Genomic DNA, 23,952 nt, shown 5'->3' on the forward strand with positions numbered 1-23,952 from the left:
CTGTCTCTAAGTGTCTAAAGGCCATGAATACTTCAAGGTTCAGCCAAAACCTCTGGGCCTTTCTCATCTAGGCATTTGCTCATATTTTCCCCTCCAACTGGGAGGAGCCCCTCCCCAACTTCTTTTTTCCAAGCTTAATGATTTCTCATAAACTTTTCTCTGAGCCCCTAGGAAAAAAACTGTGCTTTCTTTGCTGCCCCCCAACCATAGTAGTTAACTTTAAAATTGGCATTAACACATTCCCTCTTGTCTTACACATATATATTTCTTTACACTCCTATTTAATGACAGGTCCATCCAGGAAAGCAATCATATCTTGTATGCCTTAATCCCTAGAGTAACTTGCGTATTATAGGTGTTCAATGATAGGTAATGATTAAGTGAAAAGATCAGGGCATGAGGTATGTGTGCAAAAGGCTGGGGGCTGTCAGAGGCAGATTCGTATCTCTGCCTTGGCCAGATAAGCTGGGTATGTATGTGAGCCGATGGGAGCATCTCACTCCGTCGTCCTCCCTAATCCTTCTCTCCACCGACATACCCTCATACCCTCACCTACGCTCAGTGACTCCCAGGATTATATTCGAAAGGAATAACAAGAATACCTGATTCATCATGATCTAGGAATGGCTTGCAGGATAGACTGGGGACATAATCACACACTTTTTACTTTCAAAATGTGTAACTGAGCAGTTAGCAGTTAGTTATCTTTTTGTTTCCATCCTAATTCAATTGAGAAGTGATATAAGAGGAAAGAAATATCCCAACTGCAGAGAAGTCTTCAGTCAAGTCTCAAGATAATTTTTTAAGTGATGTCAATGACATAAAACAAAGAGGAAAGATCTGTGTGGTTGCTTAATGATTTCACATTTTTGCCTTCCAGGAGACGGAGCTACTGGATCTCAGCCTTGTCAAAGATGCCAGATGTGGGAGACACGCCAAAGCTCCCAAGGTAGGAGGCTGAGTGTTGTGCATGCACCAGATGCTGCCTTGATTGTTTAGCTGTGTCACAATATCAATTAATTGCCCCAATTAAAAGTTTCTACGTTGTAGATGTTGTAAAACACGATAGCCAGTATGCTCTAAACACTTTCACTTTTATTAAAAGACGGAAACAATGAATAAATATGTGGGCTCTTGGACATAGGGGCTTGCTTTATGTCCTCTAATTTTGTCTTTGTTTGAAAAAAAAAGACAACAACAACAATGCCCAAGTTACTGGGTAATTCTAAATGATTAAAAAGTACTTGAAATTATTTGAAAAAATCTTTGAACCTTGTCAACATATGGGAACTAACCGTTAGACATGATGAATGGAACTCCCATATAGCTGAAATAATCTGCAATTGAAATGATTCCATCCACAATGCCAAAAGGTGTATAGTCTTAATTCTGCAAATGTTACTAGTAAAGATCAGCATACTTTGGGATGAATTGTGTGCAGTGTCATTTGTTTTGGTTTGAAAAACTTACTGAAGAAATATTCAAAGAAGTGTTTGCAGTCTATTTATTTTTTGAAGATAATTTTTAAATATTGGATGAAGAACAATTTTTTAAGCTTAGATGATCTGGTAGGATATAGTAGCAGGATATGTTGCCTTGCCATCAAAGTTAAAAGCTATTCTTCATTTTATTTAAAATTTAGTACTTTACATACTTCATTTCTGGCAGAGAGGGTATTGGCAAACACAGAAGTACAGTTGCCATTTAGGAGCTCAATGCGTCTTTCCATAATTGATATAAAACTAGCTATTTTCTATTTGAGTGTCTTCCCACAACTTTTGTTTTATCTTTTAAAAGTCAAAATTCTTTCTCTGACATTAAAATGATCTGTTGCTTTGGAGATGCAAGAAAAAAAATCACCTGGAATAATTATTCTTCAGAGGCGTAAAAAGGCAGTAGGTGCCAGCAAATTCTATGACACAGCAAACACACAGCTGCTGGGTTTTTAAATTTTTAAATTTTTATTTCATTTGCTGAAAGGGTTAAAATGATCTATGGTAAAATGTAAAAAACAAAGATTTTTGAAAGAAAAATTAGAACTGTATTCAAGAAGGCTTCTATAAGTGTTTCATATGAAACTAACTGTTATTTACATTTATCTCCTTAGTAACATGGAATTTCAATAGTTTAGCCTCTCAGTTTTGTATCAGACTTACCATAATTAATGCTTTGTTGATGATTCAAAATTGCTCACAGTTTTTAGTATAGGAAAGAATATTTTTTCTTCTTCCCCCAACAACATTTCAGCCAAATTTCATATAAGCCTGTTAGTTCCAAGAACTGTATTGATAATGTAGCTATGAAATTTGTCTTTGAACCTAAGTTTATTGGCCTAACTTGCAATTTCAATATCGATGTTAGTTTTAAAGACAGTTGCCGACACTGCATCAGAGCCCCTTTTGTCCCCAGGCATTGGGAGTCAAAGTGAATTCTGCTGCCACATGGAGGGTTTCTTTCAGGCTTGGATCTGTCTCTTTTATTGCAGTACACAGCTTGCTTATCAGTTAAGTGTTTCGTTTATGGATGTGGTTTGATAAATGTCTACTGAACAGTGACAAATGAACAGCAGTAGGGCCTGTACTGTGCTCAGCTGATAAACCACTGTTAGATCCTCAAATGCTTCTCGTGAGGATGGATTTTTAACACTTAGAATACTCTGACTTTGTCAGCTTTTCTCCATCAACTCTTTCTTGGAGGGACTGATTACTTCCTCTTTGGATTATCTATGTTCCTGGCTTCCTTTTTTTTCCCTCCTATTCGTTGCTGATGTTCAAGAACCTCACTCTCCTTTAATATTTTCAAAGCCTGGTTCTATTAAATATTACCTGTGTGGCTTTCCTGAGACGCCAACTTCTTCCTTGTTGGCTAAATGGTGATGATAATGATAATAATAAGTAGTTGAAATGGTTGCTATAAGGATTAAATGAAATAATTCATTAGGAAACCTTTAGCACAGGAGTTCTCAAATTTAACTGCTCATGGAATTACCTGGGAGACTTTCAAAAATGCTGATGTGTGTTTTCCGCCTCCAGAAATGCTGGTACCATAAGAATCAAATTGATACAGGTGTGGTGTGGACATGATGGATTTGAAAAACAAATTTGCAGCAAAATTTGAGCACCACTGCCTTAACTTACTCTTGGTGTATAATAAGTACTTACTAAATATTAGCCAATATTGTTGGTAGTAACATTGTTGTTTTTGTTATCACTAAAAAATTCAGGTCAGAATTGTAAAAAGCCACTTTTCGTTTCACTCACTTAATTTGGAAATGTTTATGTCAGCAAGAGGGATCAGAGGAGGGGCTTATCTCAAAGGGGGTTGTGGATTAACAGGCAAGAAAGAAGTTGCTATGTGGATTAACAGGCAAGAAAGAAGTTGCTATTACTATCAGTTTAAAATCTTCAAATTTCCAGAGAAAACTTCTCAGCTCAAATTGGACAAATAAAAATATAATTTATTGAAAATGACTGGAATGTATTGAAAATTTCAGTGGAATTGCCAGGTTCAGGTGAAGTTTCATTCCAGTGCTCAGTTAATGTCACCAAGGACTAGGTGCCTCTTTTTTTCATCAGTATGCCATCCAAGGTTCTAGTAGGGGTTCTGATATGGCTTGGCTGTGTCCCCACCCAAAATCTCATCTTGAATTGTAATTCCCATCATCCCCATGTGTCAAGGGAGAGACCAGGTGGAGGTAATTGAATCATGGGGCAGTTCCCATGCTGTTCTCGTGATAGTGAGTGAGTTCTCACGAGATCTGATGGTTTTATAAGTGTTTGGTAGTTCCTCCTGAGTTCACTCTCTCCTGCTTCCTTGTGAAGAAGGTGCCTGCCTCCCCGTCGTCTTCCACCATGATTGTAAGTTTCCTGAGGCCTCCCCAGCCATACAAAACTGTGAGTCAGTTAAACCTCTTTGTTTTATAAACTACCATCTTGGGAAGTTCTTTATAGCAGTGTGAGAACGGACTAATACCGGGTCCTTTTCCATCTTCAGGTTCCCCTTGGATACTACCCTCTGCACACCACCCTTGGCAGCTCCTGGCCACCCCACCTAACAGTGTCATATGGGGTGGCCCAAAAGACAGACTAGCTACCTATCAGAGAATTGCATCAGGATTACAGTATAACTACCTTATAGAAGAAGGTGTATGGCCTGCAAGAGGAAAACTAGACCATTGAGTTGGTTAGAACAAAAGCAGCAGCAGGACTTAGAGTAGATTAAAAGTATAAAGATATCAGGATAAAGTGAAGAAAGCTTGGAAACTTGGGACAGAAAGGCAGTGTAACAGAAGGACAGATTGAGTGCAAGACTTTCTGTGGGGGCTTATAGACCATAAAGGAAGGAAGAACATTTGTGAAGCAGATATTTATCAAAATACCCAGACACCCCACAAATATTTATCTCTATATTCATATTATTTTTGTTTTTTACAGCATCTCATTACATAAAAATTCAAGATCTGGTTGAAAATGAACTGTTTTTTGTGCCTGCTGTGATTTGAAATAACATTTATAGGAAATGGAAAAGCTTCCATGTGTTACCCTGTTTATGAATTTAAATGTCAACACCCAACACAATACATGCAATTCCAGATCTTCTTTTCTGTATATAACCTTTGTTCAAGTTGCCAGTTTTAAAATTTCACATTAGAGAGAACTTGGGAGATCTTTATCCAAATGTAATAACCAAAAGAAAAGAAACACTGTATCCTTTGAAATCTAAAAGGTGCTTACTTTTTTTCTTGCTCTCTCTCTCCCTCCTTCCCGCCCTCCCAGGTTTGTGAAGCACATGTAAAGGCAAGATGCTGTGGTATATGTATCTTGTCTGTGCTATATACATATTTCTGGATCGTCACTTCAAAAAGATCTTTGCTTTTAAAAAGAGTGTTTATCACTGCGGCCTCTGATGTATTAGTAGTTCCTGACCCATCAGATCCATTCAGTGGCTCATGTGCAGCTTTCAAAAAATAAAATAAACTTGATGAGAGTGGAAAATAATCTTGTCTTGTACAGCACAAGTTGTTTTTTGAAACTTTTTTCATGTATGTGACTGTATGTTCTGAGTCACAGCATAAAGTATAATTTTTACTGTGGGCAATACATACCGGAGAAGTTTTAAAAATGTTGCTGAGCAAGATCATTTCTTCATCCTCATGATCCTCAGCATGTATTGAGTGCTTAGGGGTATGGAAAAGTGGGGAAAGTGGAGATATGGGTTCAAGTGCCAGCTTTGCCATTAACAGGCGTAAGGAAGTTGTGCTGCCTGCCGGCATCTCTACTTCCTCATCTATGAAATGGGGCATGGGATACATGGTTTTAGGTATGTAAGTTCCGGTAGCCCTTGATTCCAGCTTTTAAGTTGAGAAGTTAAACACCCATGACTTTCCACCTTACAGATTGTAAAACTGATGTTGAATAAGTTTACATAACCTGAAACTTCTTACCTCCTTCATCATGCACACCAAGTGAACCAAAAAAAAAAAAAAAAAAAAAAAAAAGTCACACTCTAGCCAAGGTAAGGTGCTATGCCAACAAAAAGGATTAAAGACTTGTGTCAAACTTCTTTATGTGTGACTTCTCAAAAGCATTCTAGGATTGCTTTTGGACACCATAGGGAGCGACCTTACGGTCACAGAGGCTCTCCCAACTTTAGTACATGAAAACCGTGTGCTGCCAACTTCCAGCTCTCAAGAATGCATGCAGCAATGTCATTGAAAAATATTTTTGTAGTTACACAAAATAAACTGCTTGTCATGCTGATCTGACAACTAGTTTATTCTATTGGTAAAGGGCAGTTATTTCAGATATGTAGTGTTAATTTTAATGTAGATTCTTTGTAAATATCTAGGCCACAATTAAATTCTAGGTTGTATGTAGTTTCATCAGAATCACATAAGGTAGATTAAAGTAAAATCAAATTTTAAAAATTGATTAGGCTTTTCTTTCCTAATCCCTACATAAACATGATAGCTTTTTTACTTCATTCTTTATTGACTCATTGATATTCAATGACAGAAGTCATTGAGTGACTCTTTCTGCCAGGTACTGTTATAGGTGCTGGAAAACAGCAATGAACAAAAAGACAAACAGCTATGCTGTCATATAGCATTTTATTTAAGAGTGAGAAAGTGGTGGTAGTTTTAAACTGGGTCTTAAAAAAAGAAAAGAAATCAGCCGGGCACAGTGGCTCATGCCTGTAATCCCAGCACTTTGGGTGGCTGAGGTGGGAGGATCATGAGGTCAGGAGATCGAGACCATCCTGGCTAACACAGTGAAACCCCATCTCTACTAAAAATACAAAAAATTAGCTGGGCATGGTGGCAGGCGCCTGTAGTCCCAGCTACTCAGGAGGCTGAGGCAGGAGAATGGCATGAACCTAGGAGGCAGAGCTTGCAGTGAGCCGAGATCACACCACTGCACTCCAGCCTGGGCGACAGAGCAAGACTCCATCTAAAAAAAAAAAAAAGAAAAAGAAAAAGAAATCCCTGATTTGCTGCGTTGGCTGACTTCCTTTGGGTAACTATTTCCATGGAGGCAAATTTCAAGCTACCAACCTGATGTCATTGAATGAAGAGTTGGAAGGCAATACACACCATGTCCAGTAGACCTATCAGCAGGTTCCAGCACCTCATGGGGTAGGGGAAACAGATAACAGATAAGTCCCACTGAGAAGCATAAAGCGGGATCGGAGACCTGAGAAAATGAGTGCTGGGAAGGGGTCTGCTGCTTTACAGAGCCATAGTGGGGAAAGGTCTCTTGATAGGAGGCAGTTATATGAGTAGAGACATGAATTTAGTGAGGGAGAGCATTCCTCTTTGCCAGGGATACAGCAAGAGCAAAGCATGTTTCAGGAATAGAAGAAGGCCAATGTGGCTACAGTAGAGTTCAGACCTTTTAGGCCATGAAAATGACTTGGGCTTTACTTCTGATGGAAGAGGGAAGGCTTCTGAAAGTTCTGAGCACAGAAGTGACAAGATCTGAGCTTTTGAAAGTTCCACTGGTGGCTGTTGGGAGTAAACTACAAAAGAGAGAAGAAGCAAGTAGACCAACTAAATGGCTGTTGCAGATATCTTGTGGTGATGATGATGACTTTGCCTGAGGTGGTAGCTGGAGAGGTGGTGAACAAAATGACATAATCTGAATATGTTTTAAGATAGAGACACAGGGCTTGATAATGTATTGGATGTGAAGTATGAGCAAAAGAAAAGATTCTGGAACAACTGTTAGTGTTTTGGCCCAGAAAATTGGGAGAATTGGGTTGCCATGTCCTCAGATAAGAAGGAAGAAAGAGCATATTTAAACAGAAAAAAATCCAGAATTTGGTTTTGGATATTTCAATGTTGAGATGCCTGCTAGACTTTTACCTGATAATGTCGGGACAGTTAGACACAAGTCTGGAGTTCAGGGAAGATGTTGGCCCTAGAGATATAAATGTGGGCATTTGAGGCTCAAAGCCTGGGTGAGGTCTCTTAAGGAATATAAGTGTAAAAGAAAGAGGTTTGAGATCTGAGACATGGGATTGCCAGCATTTAGACTTTGAGGAGACTTGGAGGAAACAGCAAAAGAGACTGAGAATGGTATATACCTAAAAGAACAGAAGGCAGGAACTTGAACAGACACTTGTGTACCAACGTCCATCGATGGATGAGTGGATATACAAAATGTCGCATACACTTAACAATGGAATATTATTTAGCCCTAAAGCATAATGAAATTTTGACACACGCTACAACCTGAAGGAATCTTGAAGACATTATGCTGAGTGAAATAAGCCAGACATAAAAGGACAAATATAGTATGACTCTGTTCTTATATGAGGTACAGGCATACCGCAGCAGCATGGCAGATTTGGTTCCAGAACACCACAATACAGTGAATATTGAAAAAACATACGTAATACATATTTTTTGGTTTCCCACTGCATATAAAAGTTACGATTACACTATACTGTAGTCCATTACATGTACAATAGCTTTAGGTCTTAAAATCAGTTATTTTTAGACATAATTTTAAAATTAAATTAAGTTAAAAATATTTTATTGCTAGAACATGCTAATGATCATCTGAGTCTTCAGCAAATCACAGAGGGTCTTGCCTCAATATCAAAGGCTGCTGGCCATTCAGGGTAGTGATTGCTGAAGATTAGGGTAGTGGTGACAATTTCTTAAAATAAGACAACAATGAAGTTTGCAACATCAGTTGATTCTTCATTGCATGAAAGATTTTTCTGTAGCATGAAATCCTGTTTGATATTTTACCCACAGTAGAACAGTAGAACTACTTTCAAAATTGGAGTCCATCCTCTCAAACCCTGCTTCTGTTTTAGCAACTAAGTTTATGTAATATTCTAAATCTTTTGTTGTCCTTTCAACAATGTTCAGTGCATCTTTACCAGGAGTAGATTCCATTTCAAGAAACCACTTTCTTTGCTCATTTATAAAAGTAACTCCTTGTCTGTTCAAGTTTTATTTATTTATTTTTATTTCTTATTTTATGTTTTTAATTTTACTTTAAGTTCTCGGATACATGTGCAGAGCATGCAGGTTTGTTACACAGGTATATGCATGCCGTGGTGGTTTGCTGCGTCTATTGACTCATCCTCTAAGTTCCCTCCCCTCACCGCCGCACCCCCCAACAGGGCCTGGTTTGTGATGTTCCCCTCCCTGTGTCCACATGTTCTCATTGTTCAACTCCCATTTATGAGTGAGAACATGCAGTGTGTGGTTTTCTGTTCCTGTGCTAGTTTGCTGAGGATAATGGCTTCCAACTTCATCCATGTCCCTGCAAAAGACATTATCTCATTACTTTTTATGGCTGCATAGTATTCCATGGTTTATAGGTACCACATTTTCTTTATCCACTCTATCATTGATGGGTGTTTAGGTTGGTTCCCTGACTTTGCTACTGTAAGTAGTGCTGCAGTAAGCATATGTGTGCATGCGTCTTTATAGTAGAATGACTTATATTCCTCTGGGTATATACCCAGTAATGGAATTGCTGGGTCAAATGGTGTTTCTGGTCCTAGATCCATGAGGAATCACCATACTGTCTTCCACAATGGTTGATCTAATTTGTATTCCCACCAACAGTATAAAAGCATTCCTATTTCTCCACAGCCTCAGCAGCATCTATTGTTTCTTGACTTTTTAATAATCACAATTCTGACTGGCATAAGATGGTATCTTACTGTGGTTTTGATTTGCATTTCTCTAATGATCAGTGATGTTGAGCTTTTTTTCATGTTTCTTGGCCGCATAAATGTCTTCTTTTGGGAAGTGTCTGTTCATATCCTTTGCCCACTTTTTGATGGTGGTATTTTTTTTTCTTATAAATTTGTTTAAGTTCCTTGTAAATTCTGGATATTAGACCTTTGTCAGATCGATTGATTGCAAATATTTTCTCCCATTCTGTAGGTTGCCTGTTCACTCTGATGATAGTTTCTTTTGCTGTACAGAAGCTCTTTAGTTTAGTTAGATCCCATTTGTCAAGCCTGGCTTTTTTGCAATTGCTTTTGGCATATTTGTCATGAAGTCTTTGCACATACCTATGTCCTGAATGGTATTGCCTAGGTTTTCTTCCAGGGATTTTTATGGTTTTGGGTTTTACATTTAAGTCTTTAATCCATCTTGAGTTAATTTTTGTATAAGGTGGGAGGAAGGGATCCAGTTTCAGTTTCCTGCATATGGCTAGCCAGTTTTCCCAGCACTATTTATATAATAGGAGATCCTTTCCCCATTGCTTCTTTTTGTCAGGTTTGTTGAAGATCAGATGGTTGTAGGTATGTGGTGTTATTTCTGAGGTCTCTGTTCTATTCCATTGGTTCTGTATGTCTGTTTTGGTACCAGTACCACACTGTTTCAGTTACTGTAGTATTGTAGTATAGTTTGAAGTCAGCTGGTGTGATGCCTCCAGCTTTGTTCTTTTTGCTTAGGATTGTCTTGATTACACAAGGTCTTCTTTGATTCCATATGAAATTTAAAGTAGTTTTTTCTAATTCTGCAAAGAATGTCAATGGCAGTTTGATGGGAATAGCATTGAATCTATAAATTATTTTGGGCAGTATGGACATTTTCATGATATTGATTCTTCCTATCCATGATGATGGAATCTTTTTCCATTTGTTTGGGTCCTCTCTTATTTCCTTGAGCAGTGGTTTGTAGTTCTTGACGAGATCCTTCACATCCCTTGTTAGCTGTATTCCTAGGTATTTTATTCCCTTTGTAGCAGTTGTGAATGGGAGTTCATTCATGATTTGGCTCTCTGCTTGTCTATTGTTGGTGTAAAGGAATGCTTGTGATTTTTGCACATTGATTTTGTATCCTGAGACTTGGCTAAATTTGCTCATCAGCTTGAGGAATATTGGGGTTGAGATGATGTGATTTTCTAAATATAGAATCATGTTGCCTGCAGACAGAGACAAGTTGACTTCTCTCTTCCTATTTGAATACCCTTTCTTTCTTTCTCTTGCCTGATTGCCCTGCTCAGAACTTCCAATATTAAGTTGAATAGGAGTGGTGAGAGAGGCCATCCTTGTCTTGTATTGGTTTTCAAAGAGAATGCTTCCAATTTTTTCCCATTCAATATGATATTGGCTATGGCTTTGTCATAAATAGCTCTTATTATTTTGAGATGTGCTCTATCAATGCCTAGTTTATTGAGAGTTTTTAGCATGAAGTGATGTTGAATTTTATCAAAGGCCTTTTCTGCATCTATTGAGATAATCACGTGGTTTTTATCTTTGGTTCTGTTTATGTGATGGATTACAAATATTGATTTGCATATGTTGAACCAGGCTTGCATACAAGGGATGAAGCTGTCTTGATCGTGATGGATAAGTTTTTTGATGTGCTGCTGGATTTAGTTTGCAGTATTTTATCGAGGATTTTTGCATCGATGTTCATCAGGGATATTGGCCTGAAGTTTTTGTTGTTGTTGTTGTGTCTCTGCCAGGTTCTGGTATCAGGATGATGCTAGCTTCATAAAATGAGTTAGGGAGGAGTCCCTTCTTTTCATTTGTTTGGAATAGTTTCAGAAGGAATGGTACCAGCTCCTCTTTGTATCTCTGGTAGAATTCAGCTATGAATCCATCTGGTCCTGAGCTTTTTTTGGTTGGTAGGCTATTAATTACTGCCTCAATTTCAGAACTTGTTATTGGTCTATTCATGGATTTGACTTCTTCCTGGTTTAGTCCTGGGAGGTTGTGTGTGTCCAGGAATTTATTCATTTCTTCTAGATTTTCTAGTTTATTTGCATAGGGGTGTTTATAGTATTCTCTGATGGTAGTTTGTATTTCTATGGGGTCAATGGTGATATCCCCTTTATCATTTTTTAGTGTGTCCATTTGATTCTTCTTTCTTTTCTTCTTTATTAGTCTAGCCAGCAGTCTATCTCTTTTGTTAACTTTTTTGGGAAAAACAAAAGCTCCTGGATTCATTGATTTTTTTGGAGGGTTTTTCGTGTCTCTGTCTCCTTCAGGTCTGCCCTGATCTTAGTTATGTCTTGTCTTCTGCTAGCTTTTGGATTAGTTTGCCCTTGCTTCTCTAACTCTTTTAATTGTAATGTTAGGGTATCAGTTTGAGATCTTTCTAGCTTTCTGATGTGGGTACTTAGTGCTATAAATTTCCCTCTTAACACTGCTCTAGCTGTGTCCCAGAGATTCTGATACACATTATCTCTTTGTTCTCATTGGTTTCAAAGAACTTATTGATTTCTGCCTTAATTTCATTATTTACCCAGGAGTCATTCAGGAGTAGGTTGTTGAATTTCCATGTAATTGTGTGGTTTTCAGTGAGTTTCTTTTTTTTTTTTTTTTTTTGAGATGGAGTCTCACTCTGTCACCCAGGCCAGAGTGCAGTGGCGTGATCTCAGCTCTCTGCAAGCTCCACCTCCCGGGTTCACACCATTCTCCTGCCTCAGCCTCCCGAGTAGCTGAGACTACAGGTGCCCACCACCATGCCTGGCTAATTTTTTTGTATTTTTAGCAGAGACGGGGTTTCACTGTGTTAGCCAAGATGGTCTTGATCTCCTGACCTTGTGATCCACCCATCTCAGCCTCCCAAAGTATCTTTTTATTTTTTTTTTCTGAGACACAGTCTCAGTCTGCCGCCTAGGCTGGAGTGCAGTGGGATGCAGTCTTGGCTCACTCTTGCATTCCACCTCCCGGGTTCACACCATTCTCCTGCCTCAGCCTCCTGAGTAGCTGGGACTACAGGCGCCTGCCACCATGCCTGGCTAATTTTTGTATTTTTAGTAGAGATGGGGTTTCACTGTGTTAGCCAGGATGGTCTCGATCTCGTGACCTCGTGACCCGCCCACCTTGGCCTCCCAAAGTGCTGGGGTTACAGGCATGAGCCACTGCGCCCGGCCTTGAGTGAGTTTCTTAATCCTGAGTTCTAATTTGATTGCACTGTGGTCTGAGAGACTGTTATGATTTCAGTACTTTTGCATTTGCTGAGGAGTGTTTTACTTCCAATTATGTAGTTGATTTTAGAGTAAATGCCATGTGATACTGAGAAGAATATATGTGTCTTTGCACATGAGATGGGTCTCCTGAATACAGCATACCGATGGGTCTTGACTCTTTATCCAGTTTGCCAGTCTGTGTCTTTTAATTGGAACATTTATCCCATTTATATTTAAGGTTAGTGTGGTTACATGGGAATCTGATCCTGTCATCATTATGCTATCTGGTTATTTTGCACACTAGTTGATAGAGTTTCTTCATAGTATCATTGGTCTTTATATTTTGGTGTGTTTTTGCAATGGCTGGTACCAGTTTTTCCTTTCCATATTTAATGCTTCCTTCAGGAGCTCTTGCAAGTCAGGCCTGGACAAAATCCCTCAGCATTTGCTTGTCTGGAAAGGCTTTTATTTCTCCTTCACTTATGAAGCTTAGTTTGGCTGGATATGAAATTCTGGGTTGAAAAGTGTTTTCTTTAAGAATGTTGAATATTGGCCCCCAATCTCTTCTGGCTTGTAGGGTTTCTGCTGAGAGGTCTGCTGTTGGTCTGATAGGCTTCCCTTTGTAGGTCACCTGGCCTTTCTTTCTGGCTGCCCTTAACATTTTTTCCTTCATTTTGACCTTGGAGAATCTGAAAATTATGTGTCTTGGGATTGATCTTCTTGTGGAGTATCTCAGTATCTTAGCAGTGTTCTCTGTATTTCCTGAATTTGCATGTTGGCCTGTCTGGCTAGGTTGGGGAAGTTCTCCTGGATAATATCCTGAAGCATGTTTTCCAGCTTCTTTTCATTCTCCTTGTCCCTGTCAGGTACTCCATTCAATCGTAGGTTCAGTCTTTTTACATAGTCCCATATTTCGTGGAGGCTTTGTTTGTTCCTTTTCCTTATTTTTTCTCTAATCTTGTCTGCATGCCTTATTTCAGCAAGGTGCTCTTTAAATTCTGATATCCTTTCTTCTGCTTGGTTGATTCAGCTATTGATACTTGTGAATGCTTCACAAAGTTCTTGTGCTATATTTTTCAGCTCCATCAGGTCATTCATGTTCCTCTCTAAACTGGTTTTCTAGTTAGCAGCTCCTTTAGAACATGCTCCTTTAGCTCAGTGGAGTTTTTTATTATCCATCTTCTGAAGCCTACTTCTGTCAATTCATCCATCTCATCCTCTGTCCAGTTCTGCACCCTTGCTGGAGAGGCATTGAGATCCTTTGGAGGAGAAGAGGCACTCTGGCATTTTGGGTTTTCAGTGTCTTTTTGTTGATTCTTTTTTCTCTCTATGAGTTTGTCTAGTTTTGATTTTTGAGGCTGCTGACCCTTGGATGGAGTATTTGTGGGGACTTTTTGTTGTTGATGCTGTTGTTGTTGTTGCTTTCTGTTTGTTTTTCTTTCAATGGTCAGGTCCCTCTTCTATAGGGCTGCTGCAGTTTGCTGGGGGTTCACTTCAGGCCCTATTCATCTGGTTTGCTCTCGCGCCAGGAGATGTCACTCAGGGAGGCTGGAGAACAGCAAAGATGGGTGCCTGCTCCTTCTTCTGGCATCTCTGACCTCAAAGGGCACCAACCTGATGCGAGTAGGATCGCTCCTGTATAGGGTGTCTGACAACCATGTTGGAGGGTCTTACCCAGCTGGGTGGCACAGGGAACAGGACCCATTTAGTGAAGCACTTTGACTGTCACTTGGTGGAGGGGATGTACTTCACTAGGGGGAAACCCACTCGTCTGGGCTGCCTGGATTCCTCAGAACTACCAGGATGAAAGGCTAAGTCTGCCGGTCCACAGAAACTGCGGCCACTCCTCTCCCTGGGGCTCAGGCCCAGGAAGATCAGGGTTCTTTCCCTGAGCCTCTGGCTGGAGTTGGAGTTCCTGCAAGGAGGCCCCATCGAGTGAGAAAGGATGAGTCAGGGTCAGGCCTGAAGAGGCACTCTGACTGCAGTCTGCCACAGCTGGTGTGTTGGGCTGTGGGGGAACCTCTTGGGACCAACCCGCCCAGCCTCCCTGGCCCCAGGAGGGAAAAAGCATGGCCTGGAGCTGTAGGGATGGATGCTGCCCTTCCCCACCCAGGGAGCTTAGCGTGACAGGCAGTTACAAGTCCCAATGCTGGCTGCTGCCCCTCCTCCAAGGAGTTCAAATGGCTTACACAGCAGGCAGCCACAGCTGTGGTGCTGGTGGCCCCTCCCCCTGGGAACTCGGCAGGCTTAAGCAGATTCGAGCTGAGAGGCTGTTGAGAATCTGCACAGCTCTGAGGTTGGGACCCTAGGCCCCAGTGGCGTGGGTTCACGAGTGGGATCTTCCGATCCATGGGTTGCACAGTTCTGTGGAAAAAGCATGGTTTCCCCAGCTGGGTAGCACGCTCACTCACTGCCTCCCTTGGCTGGGGGGTGAGGGCTCCCCTGTCCCATGTGGCTCTCAGGTTGACCACCACACCACACTGCTCTTCCCTCCTCTCCATGGATCATGCCAGCTGCCTCGTCAGTTCTGATGAGAGAACCTGGATATCTTGATTGCTGGTGGAGGATTCACACACTCTTATGGTTCTTTTTGATGGAGCCTCTCTGATGGCTACTGCTCCTAGTTGGCCATCTTGGCCCTGCCTCCCCATTCAAGTTTTTTTTTTTCTTTTATTATTATTATTATTATTATTATTATAATACTTTAGGTTTTATGGTACATGTGCGCAATGTGCAGGTAAGTTACATATGTATACATGTGCCATGCTGGTGCGCTGCACCTGCTAACTCATCTAGCATTAGGTATATCTCCCAATGCTATCCCTCCCCCCTCCCCCCACCCCACAACAGTCCCCAAAGTGTGATGTTCCCCTTCCTGTGTCCATGTGTTCTCATTGTTCAATTCCCACCTATGAGTGAGAATATGCGGTGTTTAGTTTTTTGTTCTTGCGATAGTTTACTGAGAATGATGATTTCCAATTTCATCCATGTCCCTACAAAGGACATGAACTCATCATTTTTTATGGCTGCATAGTATTCCATGGTGTATATATGCCACATTTTCTTAATCCAGTCTATCATTGTTGGACATTTGGGTTGGTTCCAAGTCTTTGCTATTGTGAATAATGCCACAGTAAATATACGTGTGCATGTGTCTTTATAGCAGCATGATTTATAGTCCTTTGGGTATATACCCAGTAATGTGATGGCTGGGTCAAATGGAATTTCTAGCTCTAGATCCCTGAGGAATCGCCACACTGACTTCCACAAGGGTTGAACTAGTTTACAGTCCCACCAACAGTGTTAAAGTGTTCCTATTTCTCCACATCCTCTCCAGCACCTGTTTTTTCCTGACTTTTTAATGATTGCCATTCTAACTGGTGTGAGATGGTATCTCATTGTGGTTTTGATTTGCATTTCTCTGATGTCCAGTGATGGTGAGCATTTTTTCATGTGTTTTTTTATAAGACTGCAGCAAAGCAGTCACACCTTTAGGTTCTAATAATAATTATTGTCCTCTAGCAATTTCTACCACAACTACAGTGACTTTCTCCACTGAAGTCAAAGTTGTCCATGAGGATTGGAATCAGCTTCTTCCAAACTCCTCTTAATGTTGATATTTTGACCTCCTCCCATGAATCATGAATGTTCTTAATGGCATCTAGAATGGTGAATTAAGGTTTTAAATTTACTTAGCCCACATCCATCTGAAAAATCCCTATCTATAGCAGTGTAGCCCTTCCTAAAGTATTTCATAAGATTTGAAAGTCAAATTTATTGATCCATGGGCTACAGAATGGATGTGTTAGCTGGTATAAAACAACATTAATCTCCTTGTATATCACCATCAGAGCTCTTGAGTGACCAGGTGCATTGTCAATGAGCATTAATATTTTGAAAGGAATCTTTTCTCAGCATTAGGTCTCAACAGTAAGCTTAAGGTATTTAGTACACCATGCTGTAAACAGATATGCTATTATCAGATTTTGTTGTTCTATTTATAGAGCACACGTGAAATAGGTTTAGCATAATTCTTAAGGGCCCTAGGATTTCCAGAACAGTCAATGAGCATTGGCTTCCACTTAAAGTTACCAGCTGCCTTAATGCCTAACAAGAGAGTCAGCCTGTCCTTGAAGTCAGGCATTGACTTCTCTCAAGATATGAAGGTACTAGATGGCATCATCTTCCAACAGAAGGCTGTTTTGTCTACATTGAAAATCTGTTGTTTGGTGTAGCCACCTTCATCAATGATCTCAGCTAGATCTCCTGGGTAATTTGCTGTAGCTTCTCCATCAGCACTTCCTGCTTCACCTTGCACTTGTATGTTATGGAGAAGGCTTCTTTCTTTAAACCTCATGAACAAACCACTGCTAGCTTCATACTTTTCTTTTGCAGCTTCCTAGCCTCTCTCAGTTGTCACAGGACTGAAGAGAGTTAGGGCCTTGCTGTGGGTTAGATTTTGGCTTAAGGGAACATTGGGGCTGGTTTGATCTTCTATCCAGATGGCTCAAACTTTCTCCCTATCAGCAACACGTTTGCTTTGCTTTCTTATCATTTGTGTGTTCACTGGAGTAGCAATTTTAATTTCCTTCAAGGACTTTTCGTTTGCATTCACAACTGAGCGGCTGACTGCTTGGCACAAGTGGTCTAGCTTTTGGCCTATCTTGGCTTTTGACATGCCTTCCTCACTCAGCTTAATCTTTTCTAGCTTTTGACTTAAAGTGAGAAGTGCATGATTCTTCCTTTCACCTGTACGCTTAGAGGCCATTGTAAGGTTATTAACTGGCCTAATTTCAATATTGTTGTGTCTCAGAAAAAAGGGTGGCCCCAGGAGAGGGAGAAAAAGATAAGGGAACAGCTGGCCAATGGAGCCGTCAGTACAGACACAACATTTATTCATTAAATTCAACATCTTATATAGGTGCAGTTCCTGATGCTCCAAAACAATTACAATGGTAATGTCAAAGATCACTGATCACAGATCACCATAACAGATATATTAATTATTAAAATATTGTGAAAATTACCAAAATGTGACACAGATACATAAAGCATACACATGCTTTGTAAAAATGGCACCAACGGACTTGCTGCACTCAGGAATGCCACAAACCTTCAATTTGTAAAAACAAACAACAAAAACCCCCCACAATATCTGCAAAGCACAATGAAGCAAAGTGCAATAAAATGAGGTGTGCTTGTAGCTATTGTAGTCAAATCCATAGAGATAGAAAGTTACAAGGTGGTTGCTGGGCCTGGGAGAGGAGAAAATGGGGAGTTATTGTTTAGTGGGTACAGAGTTTTAGTTTGAGAAGATGAGAAAGTTCTAGAGATGGATGGTGGTGATGGTTGCACAACAGTGTGAATCTACTTAATGCCACTAAACTGTACACTTAAAAATGGTAAATTATATATTATGTATGTTTTACCACTTTTTAAAAAAAAAAAAAAAGAAGAAGAAACTGAGAAGGAGCAACCAGTGAGGAGGGAGAAGAGCCAGAAGAGTGTATATCCTGGATCCCTAAAAAATATTTCAATGAGGGAATCAAATGGTGAATTCAGGTCAAATGATGAATTTCCTTCTAGCTTTTCTTTTTTTATTGAGACTTCACTTTGGCACACTTGTAACTTTACTGACAATACCCTTTTGTATATGCTTTTTTTTCCCTTATATCATGACCATTTCCTGCTAATATTCAAATTAGGCCATTTATTTAAGGGTTGTCAAATCTCAAATAGCTCATCATAGAATCTGGATGCCAATATATAAATCTCATAATGAGCTGTTATTTGGATGTTATACAACAGTGGTTTCAATGAATCATCCATGAGGCCTGGAGTTGAAATGAATGCTTTATTTATTGTCTCCCATTGCTGATTATAAGCTGTTTCCCTGACTTTGTACAGATTTCACCATTATGTGAAGCCACAGTTATAAAATTTGGTATAGATATTTGAGGTTTAGGAAAGAAGAAGAAAACTCTTTATACAACAAAATAAAGGTTTCTCCTTTTTTGTCGTGCTTGCTAAGGAGATCAACCTTTGACCCTTATTCTTGGTTCCAACTATTTCTTAATTTACCTAACATGCTTCAATAGTTTTTTTGGTTAGCTTTTTGATTTGTTTTGTCATTTTGTTACTATAAATGTGTGTTTATTTACATCTTTACTAAATGGAGCAAAACAGGGCTAAAAACTTACTGAATGATCTGTGTGTGTGTGTGCGTGTGTGTGTGTGATGGTTTTGACAGCTATTCACATTTATCTTTAGATGTAAATTATATGGCATAGTTCCTTTTTTATGTTCATTAAATTCCATAGATGTCAGTGGTTTCCTTGGAAACAAAAACCTTTATATAACTAGTCAGAGATTTGGTAGCAGAAATATCAGGATGCTGGCAGGGGTTCAGGGGTGGTTAAGGAATGGTTCCGTTGGTAGATATTTGCATTTAAAACTCTTCTGGCTTTTCTCCCCGCCCCTTACCATCATGGCCATTCAATAGTGCACAAGAGAAGATTTTTAAAGCTACTATTAAAATGTAGAATATTTTCTTTCATGGCTAAAAGCTTTTTACTTTAAAAAAAAAAAACGCAGATATGTTAAGTCTTTTCTGGGATGGTATAATTTCCCAAATTTGAGAAGAGGTTGGTGTATCTCCTATCAACAGTTAAATTTGCATGTTTAGGCAATGCCTACATTTTTCAGTATATATGGTGTCCATTTGTAAAATACAGTGAACTGCATATGTGTGTGGTTGAATCAAGATTCTATGTCATTTATAATGGCCAGCATCTGTCCTATTACCTTATTGCCAAAGGGTTCTAAAGGACCTGGAGAGGTTGTAGAGAAGGTAAGGGAAAGGTCACGGTTCTGCTCAAGGGTAATAGTAGGTGAAAGGCCTGGCAGCCAAGAACATTCTCACAGAGGCCCAGAGTGGACCTGTTATTGAAGACAGAATTATTAGTACCATGAGTTAATCAAACCCAGGTCTTTTCAGAAGATTGTGACTCATTTTTGTCATTGCCCCTGTCTGGTGTAATTTCAACATAAATCCAATTTGTTCTACATGCAATGGTACATAGTTGCATTTGGAAAACATTTCTGAATTTTAATTCTTTTAAATGCAATAATGCGCCATCTTGTGGACATATCAGATATTAAATTCTTAAATTAATTCTACATAGTCAACTGCTCTCTAAGCCAGGGTTTTCAATCATGGGTTCTAATATAGAGATATGAGAAGCACTTGGGGAGCTTTTAAAATCCTGATGTGCAGGCCACACCCCAATCAATTAAATTGAAATGTCTGCTGTGGGGCTCCAACACTGATAGTTTCTTTAAAGTTCCCAAGAGATTCCAGTGTTCAGCCAAGTTTCAAAACCATTCATCTAAGTAAAAAGAGTACCAGCTTAAATGGATGATTTCTCTTTTGAAAATAGAGATTTCACACAGAAAAGTATTGAGAATTTTCCTACAAAATATGCTTGTCAAAAGGACCACTTTTCAGTCTAGTTTTCCTTAAACTTGACTACTATACTTAATGTAGAGAAGTACGCCACGGTACTTTATCAGTCTTCTCTGGTTACCACAGCAAAGTACCACAGGCTAAATGGCTTAAAGCTTAAACAACAGAAGTTTATTTTCTCACAATTCTGGGAGCGGGAAGTCTGAGACAAAAGTGCCAGCAGGGTTATTTTCTTTGGAGGCCTTTCTCCTCGGCTTACAGATGGCTGCCTTCCCCGCATCTTCACGTGGTCCTCCCTCTGTTTCTATTCCTAATTTCCTCTTCTAATAAGGAACAAGTTGTAGTGCATTAGGGCCCACCCTCATGAATGCATTTAACTTAATTACCTCTTTAAAGCACGATTGCTAAATACTGTTACCTTCTAAAGTACTGGGGGTTAATACTTCAACATATAAATGTTGAGGAGACACAAGTCAGCCCTTAACAGTGTTCCCTCATTACATTACAAAGCCTAGTTTAGGATTTGCTTCCTTATAAGGAGTAGCAGTGTATGATTATTTTGCTGTCAGTTTAATATAGAAAAGTAGATTTTTTTCTTTATAATCAATATAATGGTCAATGTGGATAAAACTGCGTAGTCAGAATCATTTCAGAAATACACAATTGCTTTTGCAGAGTGGCTTTAGTGCAGAATATGTTGATTTGGCATTATCAGCACTAATTTCTGCATGCCCCAGGGCACCCAGTATGTGTCTTTGTGTACTGTAAGTGCCTATAAGAGTATAGTTATTAAGGTCACAAGCTCTCAGGTCAGAAAGCCACAACACCAATAACAAGCTGTATAATCCTGCAAGTTATATCATATCTCTGAGACTTAGTTTCTTCATCTGAATTATAGGAATAATCTCCATGTTTATATCATCTAGTTGCGATAAGAACTCAATGACAAAATGCACGTAAGGCACCTAACACAATTGTCACATCCATTGTTTGTCTAAATGCATTTTGCCATCATTATTAAGTAAATAAAATGTATAACTTACATGTATGTGATGTAGTGGGAAAAAGCAAGTTAAATAGGCATACTTTACCTATTTACCATAGAATTCCGTGCACTAATATGGATTATCACTAAGAGATTTATACTTTTGTAGCTGTGGCATTTAAACCTATTGATTAAAATCTAACTTCTATGTATTAGCTATAGAAAAATGAACTTGAGGCATATTTATCTTTGCAGATGAACACCTACCCCCAGAGAACTATCACAGCAATATTGTTGTACTAAGACTTACAGTTCTTATTTAGAAAACTGTCTAGATTTGCCAACAGTTAAATAGATTTTCCAACCATCAGAATAATTTTAGAGCAATTTACTTTCAGTTAAGAACATGCGGGTATCTTTTTCTGCACTATGAAGCCATTGGAGCAAAATCCAAAGCACTGTTTTGAAATGGAATAACAAGGTTAGGGGTCAGAGAGACCCAGATTCAAACTCCAGTGCACTTATTAGCTGAGAGAACCCAGGAAGGTTTATTGGTTTCTCTGTGAATAATACTTGCTGTGTTGATTTGTCTTGCTAGTTGGATTTTAACTGGTAACAAGACATAAATCATAATGTTTGATACTACTTACTTCCCTATGGGCCTTAAGTTCACTTTTCAGTTTATTCTTCCTAATGTTCTGTAAGACTGGTAAATAATGAAGTATATATATATATATTACTTGAACTTCCTCAATTTTGGAGATTAGGTCATAAACTAATGTGGCATGTAATTTGATACAGGTTCCAACGGGAAAATACTGGGATGTAATTTAACGAAAGAAACATTTTGAAATGGGAATATTCTCTGAAAATATGGAGTATGTCATTACAATTCCTTTTCAGCCTTAGGACTCATAATAGACTGGGCACTGTCCAGTTTATGAGCACCGAGGTCCTATAGTTTGAAAGTTTGCATCTCCTCCAATATTCATGTTGAAACTTAATCGCCAATGCAATAGTATTTAAAGTTGTGGCCTTTTGGAGGTGATTAGGAAATGAGAACTCCTCTCTCATGAATGTGATTAAGGTCCTTATAAAAGAGATTTCACTCAAGATTCCATCTTTTTTGCCCTTCCTCCTTGGCCCATCTGAGGACACAGCATTCGAAACGCCACCTTGAAACAGAGAGCATCCCTCACCAGACACAGAACCTGTCTACGCCTTGATTTTGAGCCTCCCAGCCTTCACATCTGTGGGAAATAAATTTCTATAAATATTTCCCACCTGACAGATCTTTGCTTATAAATTGGCCAGTCTGTTTGTTATAGTAGCACACATAGACTAAGATACTAGTTTTTAATTTGGATACTGCAGCTGATGGAATAACCTGGGTAGAGTCATACCATCTTTTAGGAATCTCACCTTCCTCATCAAAAAATGAAGGAGACAAGCAGGATGATCCCTGGGGACTAAAGGTAATATTTGTATCCATCATAGAGCTATTGTGAGAACTAAATGATATACATCTCTCAAATGGATTTGCCAGCCATAATGTGTGATATAGTAATATTAATTTGTGAGCAAGTTGGGTAGAGTGGAAGGAACTTAGGAATGTATACCAGTTTATTCTGAGAAATTTATGTTTTGTTATCTTTGAATGGGAAGTGGCTGAAAATTCTTAAATTCCTTCCATGTACCATAAAAAAGTGAAATCCTATATCACTGCCTTTGGATGTGATACATGACCCATAGTAGGTATTTTCATAGATGAAAGAATTCCTATGTATGGCATTTATCTTATGTAAAAAGTGACAAGTAAGATAGTAAAATATTTGCCACTTAACAGATATTTGTTAATGATGAAGTAAAGTTTTCCAGAACTCCTGAAATTAATGTCCTTAGAGATTTCAAGAAGATGGAATAACCTAACTAATTAGACAGTATGTTTGTTGGTGTTTAAAGGTGAGACAAGACTACTGAGATTAAAAGATCAGAAAATTCTCCTCACACACCTAATGCATTTTCTCTGTGCCACCTGGTACTTCTGCACTCAAATGCTTCTTGATTTTTAAATTTATACCCAAGCATTACTGATTTCAGGTAAGACCAGAGGGCTTGAGAGAAGAATTTGCTCATCACTGCCTGCCATGAATGGGCATAGCTCTGTGAACAGTTATTGTATTTTTTTTCTCAGGTATATAGAATACTTTATCAAAACCAAAACTCAGTATTTCTCCAAGTGAGTTCCTTGGAATACTAATAGATGTTATAAAAATGTCATCTAGGTGTGGTGGCTCACATCTGTAATACCAGCACTTTGGGAGGCCAAGGCAGGAGGATTGCTTGAGGCCAAGATTTTGAGACCCAAAGCCCTATCTCTTAAAAAAAAAATATAGCTGGATGCAGTGGTGCATGACTGCCAATACTCCCAGCTACTCAGGAGGCTGAGGTGGGAGGATTTCTTGAGTCCAGAGTTCAAGGCTGCAGTGAACTGTGATTGCACCACTGCACTCCGGCCTGGGTGACTAGTCAAATAAGTTTGAGAAATGCTAAGGATTCCTTTATTGCAGGATTTCTTACAGCTTTTGATGTGTTGGACATGGGTTAGTGTCACTTCTTTCTTTTTCCTTTAACTATGGGTCTCTTGGTCACAAGCATCTCATAGGATTAATATAAATGTTCTAAAAGCCATTTATTATGAAGTTAACCACACTTAATAAACTAGAACACCAGTTTATGAGTGATGCTTGTCTTCACAGTAGCACAGATCCTAATTAAAGATGTTTAGAGAACAGGTTCTTAGGTGATCTAAACCAGAAATGTCTTTTTCATATATGTTGATAATATTAATATAATATTGAATTTTGTCTTGTATTATATTATGATGTTTTGAATTTTAAAGTTTACTATTTGCATTATTCCCACCTAATTTATTTTTTCAATTTGAGACCTTAGTTTATGACAGAAAACCATCAGCATTGCCCACGTATTACTCAAAACACAAGAATTTCATTTATTCCCATAGGACCTGGAATCTACGCTGGCATTTAGACAAGCCTAATGCCTGGTGTACCACTAGAGTGAGATTCCCTGTCTACTCA

The 23,952-nt window shown here is 39.0% G+C and overlaps 1 protein-coding gene across 3 annotated transcripts in view; it reads left to right on the forward strand.

Moving 5' to 3' along the window:
• PLCB1 (phospholipase C beta 1) overlaps positions 1-23,952 on the forward strand; it is a 750,426-nt gene that overhangs the window by 243,042 nt on the left and 483,432 nt on the right. For all 3 annotated transcript variants that reach the window (XM_024238987.3, XM_024238989.3, XM_054541566.2), the window contains one exon: positions 881-949. In XM_024238987.3, coding sequence (XP_024094755.1) covers positions 881-949 — 69 coding nt within the window. The remainder of the gene's footprint in view (positions 1-880; positions 950-23,952) is intronic.

The sequence above is a fragment of the Pongo abelii genome, chromosome 21 (genome assembly GCF_028885655.2).
Source record: "Pongo abelii isolate AG06213 chromosome 21, NHGRI_mPonAbe1-v2.0_pri, whole genome shotgun sequence".
Taxonomy (NCBI): Eukaryota; Metazoa; Chordata; class Mammalia; order Primates; family Hominidae; genus Pongo; species Pongo abelii.